General features: G+C 37.9%; 1 protein-coding gene across 2 annotated transcripts in view; it reads left to right on the top strand.

Annotated features, from left to right (window-relative positions):
* lama2 (laminin, alpha 2) overlaps positions 1-14,793 on the top strand; it is a 283,442-nt gene that overhangs the window by 217,825 nt on the left and 50,824 nt on the right. For both annotated transcript variants that reach the window (XM_034699953.1, XM_034699952.1), the window contains exons 40-50: positions 1,520-1,598; positions 1,693-1,824; positions 4,297-4,413; positions 4,613-4,776; positions 7,028-7,166; positions 8,243-8,345; positions 10,139-10,255; positions 11,166-11,348; positions 11,711-11,716; positions 12,412-12,566; positions 13,491-13,634. In XM_034699953.1, the coding sequence (XP_034555844.1) occupies positions 1,520-1,598; positions 1,693-1,824; positions 4,297-4,413; positions 4,613-4,776; positions 7,028-7,166; positions 8,243-8,345; positions 10,139-10,255; positions 11,166-11,348; positions 11,711-11,716; positions 12,412-12,566; positions 13,491-13,634 (1,339 nt within the window). The remainder of the gene's footprint in view (positions 1-1,519; positions 1,599-1,692; positions 1,825-4,296; positions 4,414-4,612; positions 4,777-7,027; positions 7,167-8,242; positions 8,346-10,138; positions 10,256-11,165; positions 11,349-11,710; positions 11,717-12,411; positions 12,567-13,490; positions 13,635-14,793) is intronic.

Genomic DNA, 14,793 nt, shown 5'->3' with positions numbered 1-14,793 from the left:
ATTTATTTATTTTTATCTTCACACCATACACGGGGAGTAAACACCCTCCACTGAGCAGACATTTAATTGCCACATATCCTAAAGCCGTGAATAGTGTTTCGCTCTCACTTTCTGCCTCCCTCCGAAGGCATTTGTTGAAATTTGCAATCAACTCCTCATCCCTCCTTCCTCCCTCTCTCTCTCTCTCTCTCTCTCTCTCTATCTTTCTCTCTGTCTGTCTCTCTCAGCACTAAATGTTGACGAGGTCGATGAGTTAATTAAAAGCATCGCTGTAGGGGCAGAAACAGAGCGAGGCATACAAAGAACGTGGAGTGAGAGGGAGAGTCGCAGAGGGAGAGGAGAACAACTGACAGATGGACAGGGAGTTGTGGAGAGAGAGAGAGTATGAGAATAAGAAAGACAAAGAGAAATTGCATCTGCCACTGAATGACATGTCTGTCAGTCTGCAGCTGATTATTTGACTGAGCCCTGAGGGGAGATTTCAAGCAGAGAAACAGAGAAAAACACAAGCATCAACTGATGTCAAAGGGATGCTAAAGCAAAATGAACAAAGCTGGCGCACTCAAAAGTTTCTGCTTTTTCCCTATTTCATATATTTTCATTATGTTGGTAGTCCATAAAGTTGTAAAACAGCTTCATATACTCACACTCTTTCCATGAAATGTTAATTAAATGTAGTCCTGATCAGTTCAGATTTGTTTGTACATAGCGCTGTCTTTGTGCTCTCCCCCCAAAGGGTTCATTAAAGTTACATCAAATCCAATCACTACCTTGCATTTATCCCCAAAACTGTGTGAAAGCGTCCTCAGAGTGCTGTCAGCTGGAGGACACTGGCTCCTTGTTGCCTTAATTAATGCTGAAGATAAAAAAAAAAGCTCATTAAGGCACGCTGTGGTAAACATATGGTTATTAAACTGTTTTAAATGCTCCCAAAATAAATAAATTAAAATAGCTCTCTGAAACAAAAAGTCAAAGTGATGAAACAAAACATTTGTGAAGAACCAAAGGCTGAGTTGCAATATTTGATGGGCTGATCAAATGAAACCAGGATGATATCTCAGCCTTGTTTCTTACAGTCTGCAGACTTATCCCCAAACTCTGTGAAAACACACCTTATTATGTATTTTGAATTAGTTTGCTGACAATCCTTAGCATAATGTCGAGACATCATCGCACATGTTGCTTCACCCACCCACCCCGTCACATGCAAATTCATTATTGTGACTCTATTTGAAATGTTTTACACTGCCACAGTTTAATCCAGCTGAGCCTGAGGGGTCAATAGAGGAAAACAGAGTATTTCATTCCAGCAATTCAACATTGAGTCATATAGAGTGATTATTGTTGGCTTCAACAGCAGAAGCTCTGCCACACATCCCAATATCTCTCCACTTCTCTCCTCTGTAAAACTTTTAAAACATTAAAAAATAACTTATTCAATCATTCCAATTTTGTCAGCCATGTGTGTCTGAGCAAATATATATGTAAATATACTAATCTCTCCTTCTTTTCTTAACAGATTAGCAGAGGAGTTGTATCAGAAAGTAAAGAGATTATTTGGTGACCCCCATCAGGCCACAGAGGACCTGAAAGCAGAGGTAATTTTTTGAAAGGTCTAATCTTTTCGCTCTTGTCTTCAGGTACCCTTAAATTAATGACATTTACCTAATGCTTCCTAATCTGCTTCCCCAGATAAAAGAGAAGCTCTCAGACCACGAGGGGAAGCTGCAGGAGGCCCAGGACCTACTCCACACTGCCCAGGGAAAGACCAGGCAGGCTGGCTCACTGGGCGAACAAAACCAGGCTAACCTCACAGCCCTGGAGGTACACAAAACATACATACATACACACACACACACACACACACACACACACACACACACACACACACACACATGGGCACAGCAACATCTAAAACAAGTTTTACATACACAAAAACAGTCAGTGATTGAATGTTAAATCATCATTATACTCATGGTAGCTTCTTCTACTTACATGTGATATGAGAGTAAACTGGTTAGATTCGTTCCTGTTACAACATAACTTGTCATCCTGTGAAAATAAGATGCCTTGGCTAATGAATGTAAACCTTTCAGTCTCTGTAGGCAACAATATAGGTGTCATAAACACAAATATTTAGAGACAGCAACATTAAGCTGGATGCCAACCGCCATGACGAGAAAAAGAAGAAGAAGGAGAGACAGCACAAACATGTTTCTTATAAAAGATATGAATTAATACAATTATTTGGCATTTCAGCAACAGTGCTTGGGCCGATATGAACTGTGCTTAAAATAATTCTTTGGGCTTTTATTTTTAACCACTGAGTTTGTTTTTTTTGCAGATATCTCAACAATCAATGAATGTATTATTATTATTATTATTATTATTATTATTATTATTATTATTATTATTATTATTATTGTTTTTTTTGCTTTTTTTATTATTATTATTATTTATTTATTTATTTATTTATTTATTTATTTATTTATTTATTTATTTTTTTCATGATTATAACATACAGTTAGTAAAACGGAAAAAAACAAGAAAAAAAAACTAGACAGATGGATGAAGTAATATACAACAACTAATGAAAAGGATAATAATAGTAATAATGATAATAATATTAAATATGAGTAAAACAATAATTTTCAATAAGATCGCAAATTACATTGAAATCAGAATTACATTTAATTTTGATTGACTTCTTACACACATCATTATTATTATTATTATTATTATTATTATTATTATTATTATTATTATTATTATTATTATTATTATTATTATTATGTTCTTAATTTATTAATTTGTTTCAATTAGACATTTATATAACTTTTTTATTTTTATTATTTTTAACACAATACAGAGCAGATTTCTCCACCATACCAAGATCATACATTTATAAAAACATATATATATATATGGAGAGAGAGAGATCGAGCCATGTTGACTAATCTATACCTGCAGTCCCTGAGCCTTAGAAATGACAGTTACAGTTTCATAGTATTTCACCAGCTTCACTTCCAGGTTTGCAATCACATGTAAGTCACGATGTCTTTGTCACCCGCTCACCATTTCAATCAGTGCACCTTTATCTGAGGGTGGTTAAAGATTACACAGAGTGGTCCTGGTGTTTAGCAGGTTGGGTGGTTGTTCTGTTTTTATGTCAGGAGGCGGACATGAAACAGGAAAATTAAAGTGAAAACCAAACTTTGTAGTGGTTTAACAGAAAACAGCCATGCAAAATATTTGTCGGTTGTGGACAAACTGAAACTAAATGCTTCATTTCTTTATTACAACATCTTTGAATTTGTTAATTTATGTGAATTTAATCTGAAGTGATATGAAAAGTGATATATTTTGATCACACACATCAAAAGATTCTTCTTTTCAGTCTCATCTCCTGAAAAGAAGTAACCCTATAGTTAAACATATAAACTAGAATCATGAAGAGGCAAGCACCCAACCATCCATTCATCTCTGACGCTCTCTGCGTTTAATTCATCATCGGAGAAAGCTCACAGGCAGCTCCGACTTCTGACAGAGCAAAACAACAAGCATTTATCGGCTAGATTATTAAACATGTCCTAGAGGGAGCGTTCTGCAGTGATCACACACTCACACGCAGCACTCTCTCTATCTTCCTCTATCTTCCTCTTTCTTTGTTTATATCTGTCTTTGTCTCTCTCTGACCCTGCAGTCTTTCCCTCTGTGAAGGAAAGCTTTGTGCAGTGAACAAAAGCACAGTATGCACATAACACATTCAGGTCACACTTAGGTCATATATTATTTAATTAAATCATTAACTGTGCGTCCCTGGTGTCTTTAACTGCTTTTTATTGTTTTGTATAACTGCTGATCCTTTTACTTTGAAGAGCTCATAGTGTATTAATGAATTAATCGTCCACTTAAATGATTGTGTTTAAAACTGGAGCATGGTCTTTTTTCCAGATTTGACCTCAGTGTGAAATGACCAATTACACTGTAACATTTGCACGCACTCACACACTCTGACTCTGACTCTGACTCTATTAAACTAATGCTTTCCATCTGGGTTGCTGTACAGTAGAAATGTTAATTTTCCAAAAAACAATCAAATCTAAATTATTGGTCGCACTGAAGAAGAAATTTGAAGATTGCACCTGCATCTTTAAGAGATTTAAATGCTACATCTCCATTGTATAAGACATTTATTGACCAAAGGATGTAGCAGTATGAGTTCATAATCAGCAGAAAATTATGAAAGCATGTAGTTGTTAGTTGTTGAGCCTGTTATTGTTTGTTTGTTTTCAGAGGAAGCGCTCTGCAGTGAGCACAGTGAAGCAGGATGCGCAGGATGTTCTTGCAGAAGGAGAGCGTCTTCTGGATGAAGCAAACCAGCTTTCTGACAACATCAACAAAGAGATTGAGGTGCTAAAATCAACCTTTGGACATCTGTTGAATCTTTGTCACTATTTAAAGCTTTGGTGTACTGTTGATTATCCTGCCTTAGGTCAGCACTTTGAGTGGGTTGTCCTAAGAAGTGTCCTAAAGCAATGACATGTCAATATGGCGGCACTAACAGACTTCATACAGAAGGTGTAAATCTAAAATTTGTGTGTGTCTTTAGGACTTGGAAGGGATGGAAAAAGAGCTTGGTCCTCTTCATGTGCAACTGGACACTAAAGTCAATCGACTCACCAATGGTTTGAGTGACGGCAGCCTGGCCAATCATGTGCAAGACGCAGAGGACCACGCCAAGCAGCTGAATGAATCTGCAGCCATTTTGGATGGGTATGTTTAAACTAGTAATTGTCACACAGTTGTAAATGAAGGTGTCGAATAGAGCGCTAAAACTAGCAGATTATTAATGGAGTGGGTTGTAGATTTACAGGTGAGTAATCGCTTTGGATTTAGGTAACATTATAGAACATATACTGGTTTTAACTTTGAAGATGTGCTGTCTTTTCCTTCATGTCAGTGTGTCGAACTGATTTGAATTATGTTTATAAACAGAAACAAACAAACTTGAATTATGAATACATGTAAATTCAGTGTAAAAGACACACTTTCAGTATCATCTAAAACCTAAGCTGCATCCTGTACATAGTGCAAGAGAGGTTTTTATTGTATTATGGTATTTATCCCAGAAGATGGTGCATGATGAATCAAGTGACAACGTTGCAAAGCTTGCACACATACAGAGGTGGATTAGTCTTGGTGCCACTTTTCAACAACTTTCCTCAATGATTAAGTCATAGTCATATATTTAAAGAAAACAGTGGTTTGAAGTTTGATTGAAAAGACTCCTCAATTTAAGACAAAACCAGGAACGCAAGCCTCTGCAAATTGGTTGAGAGTCCGTACCTCAAACAATCCAAGATATAATCGTCTGAGCTTAACCAGCTAGTAAGATTACAAACTCCACATGGTGAAAACAGATGGTACTTGAAAGAACTACACAGCTGCACAGAAACTGCGCTTAATGGACTTCACTGAAAGTAATGGGAATCATCATGCAGGACAACAGTTAGAACCTTTTTTACCACAAAACAGACTCAACTTCCAGAGCCTCCAGTGGCAGCTTGAATCAAATTCAAATTCAAGCCTTCAAAACAGTGACAAAAACAGCTCCTGCCTATCTGGAATCCCTCATTCAGGACTACACTCCCTCTCGCCCACTACGCTCTGCCTGTGAAAGACGCCCGGTGCTCCCAGCCCAGCATGGCTCTAATTCTCTAGCCAGACTCTTCTCCTCTGTTGTTCCCAACTGGTGGAATGAATTTCCCATCTCCTTACGATCTGCACAGTCCCTTTCTACTTTTAAGAGATGTCTGAAGACTCAACTGTTCAGGGAACACTTGGGCACTTAACCTGACCATTCTCCTCTCTGTCCTCAGGAGCAGAATGAATCAGAAGGTCTAAAACCCGGTTCCTATTGACTATTAAGCACTGAATATTGAATGCTGTTGAATGTTGAATGATATTGTTGACTTGAATTATTTGTTGTGATTAGCTGTGGCTACATTATCTTAGAAAAAAAAAAAAAAAACAGCACTTCTTCTGGCAGTAGATGGTAGAACCTGTGGCCAATCAATTTGAATCACTTTGTCCCACTTAATAAGGTTTTTCCCTCCAGTCTAAATTCTTGCTTGTGTTGTACGTGGTTTTGGACAAAAGTGTCTGCTAAATGAAATTGTAGAATTGTAGAACTTATACAGCTGTACAACTTTTCTTTTTTTAAAGAAGATAATACATTTTTATTTTTAGTTATAATTTTGGAGGCTTTTACACCTTTTAGTTAAGAGAGGATGGGACAATGGATAGAGCAGGAAGCTGGGAGATGAGAGGGGGGTGATGACATGCAGCAAAGGAGCTACAGGCTGGAATCAAACCTGGGCATCCCGCTATATCGGTGCTCGAATTAAACATTAGATTAAATCTGTGCCCGACAACTGTACAACTTTAATCCGGATTCTATTGTAAATCATGAAAATTCTCTGTGTTTCTTTAAAAGAATCATCCTATCACACTTTTCCATCGTAATGTCATCAAAGTTAAATGATATGATAATGATTGTTATATATTTGGGGTTTTTAAGTATCAAAGATTTTGCACATGAACATTAATTTCTCTACATCTGCAGGTTGAGACACCCAGGCTGATTTTTCAGGCACATTTATGCTGTTATAAAGCTTTGGACCTTTGTTTGTGTTTTAAAATGTGCAGCATTTCTGAATTTACACCCAGAATCTTCTGCAGATTTATTTAAGCCATTGCAGTGTGTTTGCCCCTGTTGGCTACTGTGGTCATGACTGCTGCAGAGGAGACATAAAACACATAAAACACAAACAATACTGTGAATAAAGTCTTGCACACTACAAGAGAAAACAAACAATGATTTTTAATAAGGATGAAAATGCATAAAACACATTTGTTTTCTGAAAAAATGTTCTGCATTACATTGCTTAACACTGTGTGTATGACAAAGGTGGCATAAAGAATCTGTTTCCCTCTTCTCTTCCCCTCTTTTCATTCCCTACAGAATATTGGCTGAAGCTAAAAATCTGTCCTTCAATGCAACAGCTGCCTTCAAGGCCTATAGTAACATTAAAGCAAATGTGGACGCAGCGGAGAAAGAGGCAAAGGCTGCCAAACAGAGGGCAAGTGAGGCCTTGGCACTGGTACGTACACACCTACACAGACACACACAGAAAAACACACAGCACTGAAATTCAAAGCGTGAAATTCTAACTTGTGTTCAGAGTGGATGTTTTCTTTCAGGGCTCATTGAAGCATCCCAGAATTTCATTTTGTAAAATACGTTAGGAGGAAGAAATTCTGTGGCCCATCCTTTTCTCTGTTCTCAAATGTTTTAACAACATCAAATATCCCCTACCTAAAGCTGAAGATATATTCATGCTTTATGTAATCCACCTTCAGGAACTGCTCACATAAAATAAATAACAAGTACAAACATTTTAGCTGCCCAGACCCTCAAAGTGTACCTTGAGCACAAGAGGGAGTGTGTGTGTGTTTGTGTGTTTCCTGCATGCAGTAACAGTAATGTAAGCTTGTGCTCTCCATTAGTCACGGCTGAGGGATCAAAGCAGTGTCTGTTCCTCTTCTCCCTTCTTTTTTCCCTCTTCTTTTTTCCAATATCATGACCGCACACACCTGAAATCTCACTTTTTCTCTCTCTTTTTTTTCTTACTTCTTAATTTATTCATTTTTTTCTTGCTCTTGTTCATTTTCTTCTGCTCTTAAACTTGATTCACACCTTTTTTTCTTTTTCTTTCATCCTCAATTTCCTTGCCCTTGTCTGTGCTGCATCTCTTGTCTTTGATTTGTTTTAACCTTTGAATTTGTAACATTTATTCTCTCTCTTCCTTTTCAATTTTTTGTCCCTCATTCTCACCTCTTTTTTTTTTGCATTCATCATTATGAACAGTATCCCCTCTCACCTTTTTTACATTTCTCTACCTTTTGTCTGAGAAAGGAACTCAAAGAATATGAGTTAGTAGGGGATCTGTTGTTGAAAATGAATGTGGCAAGGAGTTAAGTCTGCTGAACTCCTGTTTCAGAATATCATTAAGTAATGCTAAGTGCTACTTTGATCTTACAGAAGGTGATATGCAAATGATTACGCCTTTTGCACGTCTGTTTTCAATTCATGTGTCAGCTCTAACCTCTACTTAAACATTAACTGTAAGATGTGCTCAGTCACAGATTTTCACTGTGGATTTCTCTATGTTTTTAGGCTTTAGGTCCAGACGTCCCAATAAAGGAAGCCGCTCATGATGCTCTGCAGAAGAGTAACAAACTGCTGAACGAGGCTAAAAAACTTCAAAATGATGTCAAAGGTAGGTGTGCCAATGCAGAAGTGTTAAAAACTGCAGTTCATCGAGTGTCCACTTGAGGCTGACTGCAAAACACCGGAACCCACATACACACCAATTGAAAAAAGCCGATATTTACAGCAAAAATAAACATGTTTACAGTCTGGTACAAAAATAGATTTTAGTCTGAATTTCTCTAATGTCACACTATACGGGGGTGAATTTTGTCGTAGCGCAGCAGTTAAGAAGATGTTAAGATTACAAGTTTTACATAATTAGAGGCACAGCTGACTTGACTGACAGGTGGGAACACTGTAGCTATTGGCGAGGAGGCTCAAAGCCTGCCTCTATACATCACAATAACATGACAGAAGTTAGGTTGAGTTCAGCAATCAATATGGCACCCGCCGACAATAGGCTTCAAAACAGCTCTTCAGAAAAAGATGGGTGACGTCACGGATACTACGTCTATTATTTATACAGTCTGTAACGGGCAGACATATTTTAGATACAAGTAAGCTACTTACTTTTGATGAAGGTGGTCTATGAATAAGAACTACATTATATACACACACACAAACAAGTTCCTACAAACACTAATGAAGGGATGTCAGGCAAGCACTGTGACATGTTGAGAGTTCAGTGTCTTGCTAGTGCAGCTCTGCATTGCCTATTAGGTGAGCTGATGCCTCTCAAGCAACCAATTCCTTTTTCCATACTGTAGTCTATCTTAGACTTAAACTGGTGACCCTCCAGTTTCAAGCAGAGTCCATTCAGACCAGGGGCGATTCTAGGATCGGATGTTTAGGGGTGCTGAGCCGGGCAAGATACATTTCACTGCTTTGTACATTTTAATGCAATTTCATTTCCACATTTGTGAAAGAAAAGTATAATACTTTTTGGGAAAGTCTGTGACTAAACCATCAAATATGATAAAGGTTATTTAAATGTTCAGCCACAGCAAAAGAGAAATGGATTGGAATCATAAAAGAAACATACGGTAGCTCTAATTTCTGAGGGAAGACAACTCATTGTGATACAGCAGCTCCTCAACATATACATAAACAGTATGTATGTTTCTGGAGTAAACCAGCCCCCTATAGTGAGTACCAAAAATACCAAAAATTGACATTGAGTTATTTTTTGGACTTTCATTTGAAATGCAATGCAGAACATGTAAAACGCGGTAGAGCTGCTGTATTTTTGTTGTTAAAATATTACGTTTCAACCCAGTACTGTATGGTTTTGAAACCTTTCTAGCTTGTTGAAAAGTTCATACAGTAAAAAAAATGTAAAAATCTCTCAAATTTAAGGGGTGCTGGAATTCAATTTAGGGGTGCTTCAGCACACCCAAAAATGGGCTAGAAATGCCTATGATTCAGACTGAGCTGCTGCCACCCCAACAAATACATGAAAGCTCTTAAAACAGTTCGTTCAACGTCCTTTTATGGATAAATAGTGTCCAGGGCATCAATGTTGAATGATTTTTATGCAGAAGGTAAAGCAGAAGTAGTCTCTGCTCCATCACACCTGATTGGCTCTGAGGGAAGTTAACTCTTTCTGTGTTCTTAATTCAGCTAAATGATCAGGAAGGGGGGGTACCATAAACAAAACATAACTTAACAGTTTTCAATGTAATTAACAACGAACAGATCAGTTTGAATGCTTTGAATATCACTCTTCATCTGCCTCTATCATTTCTTGTCAGTCCCCCTTCCCAGGAGTGTGAGGTGAGGGAAGTGTTTAATTACAGGACAGCTTTGACTTTTCATCCGACAATCATCAAGTTCATCATTTGTGTGTGTGTGTGTGTGCAGAAAACGCAGATAGCGTGGCCGGGCTCAAGGGCAGAGTCAAAGCAGCAAGAGACAAAACCAAAGACCTGCTGAAAGCCGTCAATGGAACCATGGCAACGCTCAACGCTATCCCCAGTGGTATGGCTGCACAAATACACACAGTGTACAAGCGTATTAGTGTGTCTGTGAGTGGGAGTGGGAGAGAGATAAAAAGAGAGCGGATCAATATCACTGTGCTGATAGAGGTCAGTCGCTCTGGTAAACTCAACTTGACACATGTCAGTACTGACGGATACACACACACACACACACACACACACACACACACACACACTCTCAAAAACACCATGTTGATAGCAAGCCTGTTGAACCACAGTGATCCACATGGTTGCGTTTGGATCAACACGCTCAAACTGTTAAATGTAGCCACTACAAATTGTAAATGGATGACCTGGAGGCTAACACAGCATGTTAGATTCCAGTTTAAATCCCTGTGAGTGGGTTCAAAATACCCTTAATGTTAGGGTCACATTTGTGGAGTATGAATGGTTTTCTGACAGACTGATGCGCAGCAAAAATAAAGTTTGGCTCATGGCCAGCAATCTGCAGGACTCTGAACATACTCTGTGGTATGAGGTTAGTAAACACTCTACAGGGAGGGTTCAGTTGCCAAAAAATCCATCTTGGAAAGCCATCTATCATTTTTTACGCTGATGATACTCAGTTGTGCGTCTCTATCTCAATGAATGAACCCACTGCACTGCATGCTCTCAATGCGTGTTTCACCAGCATACATGTGTAGAAAAGATAGAACTATATGATACTTAGAAGTACAGTATGTATATATATCAAAGCAGCTATAAAAAGGTCCTAACACAAAGATAAAGCTAACATCACAACTTAGCAACATATTTCATAAGCTGCATCAAAACACACATCAATTACAGCAAATTGAACAACACTTGGAAGCTGATTGATCAGTTGAATTAATACCCAGTGTATTTATACCTGTCTTGTTTCTGTTTTACTCTACTTTTCTTTTTTGCAGACACAGCAGCTAAGCTAGCAGCCACAAAAGTTGTAGCAGGAGAAGCTAACGCCACCGCCATAGACGTCCTGGAGCGCCTCGGGGATTTGAACCTGCAGCTCCATGGCCTGCAGAGTAACTACAGCGAGCTGGAGGACACCGTCAACGCAGCCAATACAATGATCCAGGACCCTGAGAAAAACAGTAAACAACTTAAAAACTGCTGTTTACTTTGTATCAGTTGATCAAAAGTAATAAAAGCAGCAGGGAAGTCTTGTATTTGGACTATTGATTTAGAATGAAACAGCTACTTAACATTGTTATTTCAAGTTTTTTTTACTTCCTGTTTTTCTTTGATTACTTGCCTTAGCATTTAACCAAATCATCAAATCATAATAGATTCATAAAAAAAGTAATAACTTGATACTCACATTGAAACATTTTGAAAACATTACTTTAATTTCTGACTCTCTTGAAATGTGAAGTTATTACCTCAGACACACAAAAAGTTGATTTAAGATAAACCTGATCATTCTCTCTGTTTTTCTTTCCTTCAATCCCCACAGCCATCAGTATGTATACTTCACTTACCTTTTTATTAGCACTTTTTCTCCTAAGTGGTGCACCAATACCATGTTGTAAGTAGAAGTAATGATGGGAGTAGTGTAACCCTCATGCAGGGCAAACGTCGACACATTTTTATCCATTGGTAAGACTTTCTTAAACCACCACCTCAGCACTGTGTCATCAGACACTTTGGGTCCATTTGCTGTTTAGGGGTTTTATCAATTTCAGCTATACCAAAATAATCACATTTCAACAGCCGTATTGGAGCACCACCCATTAGCTTTATGACCATCTTTAAGAGCTTTATATTAAACTGTAGTGGCTTCTAATAAAGGCTTCTTTCCTCTCTGCTCAGCTCTGACCGAGCATGATCGCTCTGCACTCAGCAAAGCATGGAGCGCTTTAGCTTTCTTTTCAGTTCTCTATATTCTTTCCATTTCCAGCCTTTACAAGAAAGTAGTGCAGTAGTACTCTGATTGTGTTTCTCTCACTGGCTTCTCCATCTTCATTGCTCTACCTCTGTATTCTTCCACTTTCTTTGAGTAATACGGCTGATTTCTTTAGCTCCCATAATCGTCCCTCTCTCTTTACATGCCGCTCTCTCAGCTGTAATATAGCTACTAAATCTTGTTAATGATAACAACTACTGCACTGTTCTGTATCTGTATTGTAGCTTCTTTTTCTCTCTCTCGCTCCGCAGTCCACGCTGCCGGAGCTAAAGTGAAAGACTTGGAGGATGAAGCTGATAGGCTGCTGGAGAAGCTGCAGCCAATCAAGAAGCTGCAGGACAACCTGAGGAGAAACATCTCGCAAATCAAAGAGCTGATCAACCAAGCCAGGAAACAAGCTAACTCTGTAAGAACAGCCCGAACAAACAGACTATATAACTGTATACATGACGGCAGATAGGAAGATTTTTTGATATATGATCACAAAATTATATCCTTCTTCACAACAGTGTAATATAGTTCTAGAGCTTATAATCACTGTAATATACATTTTATAATTAGGGTTGCAAAGGGGTGGAAAATGTCCGGTAAATTTCCATGGGACGTTAAGCTGGGGAATTTCGGAAATGTTCCAAATTGGAAACTTTCCATGGGAATTTGCTGGTAATTTAATGGAAAGGTATCATATCTAAGCATAAATATTTGTTTTGTAATAAGCAGACATCCATCCAAAATAAAAATCATCTGTGCATGTGATTGAGGAATAGCATAGATATTCAACTGTACTTGCATGAAATCTGGTTGTTTTAGTCAGGATTGTGCTAAAATATATTTTCCCCAACTATATTTAAGTTCCCTATTAAGAGCCATAGGATTTATGTTAGTCTTGCAGATGCATTAAGTGTATGGCAATACTTTGTTAAAGTACACTTCCATCTTTGTTTTCTATATTTTTCTCATTTTTTTTTTGCAAAATTATTTGATGTATTGTTATCTTTTAGATTTATATATATACATATATCTAAATCTTAAAAAAAACGGGAACATCAGATTTTCTACTAATTTTTAAAAAATGCCAATTTCAATTATTATAAGTGTATAAAAGTTTCTTCAGCGTTACAATCAACATCAGGATGATTCCTGCTCTGTTTTCTTCATCATAAGTCTTGAAACTTTTATGACACTCTAATTAAGTCATCAACAAATACTGGTCTACCTATACCTATGTCCTGAAGTTGTTTTATTTGTCTTTATATCAAAGACAAAGCTATGATGCTAAGTTATTTACAATGACACTTTTTCATTCCTCTTCCTCTTCTTCCTCTTCCAGATCAAAGTCTCAGTCTCGTCAGGAGGCGACTGTCTCCGCAGCTACCGCCCTGATATCAGGAAAGGCCGTTACAACACCATCATCCTGCACGTTAAAACCACCACACCTGATAACCTGCTGTTCTACCTGGGATCAGCCAAATATGTAAGTAGGCTGCTCACTGACCTGCTAATGCTCTATCTGTGAGTTTTGCACATCAACATTGAAGTTTGTGTTCTGTTGGATTGCTTTTAAATACAACCTGATTTAGAGTTATATCAGAACCTTAAACCCATAATCAGCTTTTTCTTTTCATTAGATTGTCTCATAAGTCAAACAATTTTTCACAAAGCCGGCTGTCAGAAGTTGCTTCTCATGAAAATAAATAACCTGCTTTCACAACATTTTTCAAACCTGTGATTTAGAGAACATTTAAATTGTTTCTGTCTACATTTTCATTCATAATATGATAACACTTAAACTCTCATTAACTCTGTTTGGGCATCTAATTTGTCTTTATGGTTTGGGGGAATAATGGTCGGACTTCGTCTCTATCTGGCTCTGGTGTTATTGCAAATAAACCCAATAATGCAGCTGAAGGTCTCACATTTTAAATGTTCCATATTAAAGCATTAATCAAATTTAATGCAATGTTACATGGCTGTATATTTATGAAGCATTTATCATACTTGGAAATGCCCACATTCCAAATACACACCCACTCACACACACACACTCAAAAACATAAGTATACATGTACAGAAAGAGGCACACTCTTGCGTTCCTCTTCTTTAGCCTCACGCAGCCCACACACTCCCCGAGTGATTTGTCTAATATGAGAATAATTAATTCTTCTTGACACTTACTCACTAACACCCCTATAAAACACAGCACAGTGCTGTTTTAGGGTACCTCTGATAATCCCTCAGAGTGTGTGTGTGTGTGTGTGTGTGTGTGTGTGGGAGAGTGTTTGTGCATACGTGTGTGTGTGTGCGTCTTAAGAAGCAGCAGCAATTAACAACAAGTTCATGTTGCTATCAGCTTTAGTTTGATTTCCCAAGAGAAATCACCGCTCTGCTCCGTCTGACTGCAAAGTCTTCAACGCACATGCATGCGTGTGTGTTTGTCTATCTGTCTCTCTAATAGTGAGGAATTCAGTGTGAATAGTAATGCTCTATTTATGTGAGTGTGTGTGTGTGTGTGTGTGTGTGTGTGTGTGTGTGTGTGTGTGTGTGTGTGTGTGTGTGTGTGCTCCTCTAACATTTCACTTATAGTGTGTAATGCTAGTCGAATAATAACGATGCTGCCCTGTGATCTGTGCTAA

Source organism: Notolabrus celidotus, chromosome 13 (genome assembly GCF_009762535.1).
Source record: "Notolabrus celidotus isolate fNotCel1 chromosome 13, fNotCel1.pri, whole genome shotgun sequence".
In the NCBI taxonomy this organism is placed as follows: Eukaryota; Metazoa; Chordata; class Actinopteri; order Labriformes; family Labridae; genus Notolabrus; species Notolabrus celidotus.
The sequence above is the reverse complement of the archived record's forward strand: the minus strand, read 5'-3'. Positions and strand labels throughout refer to the sequence as shown.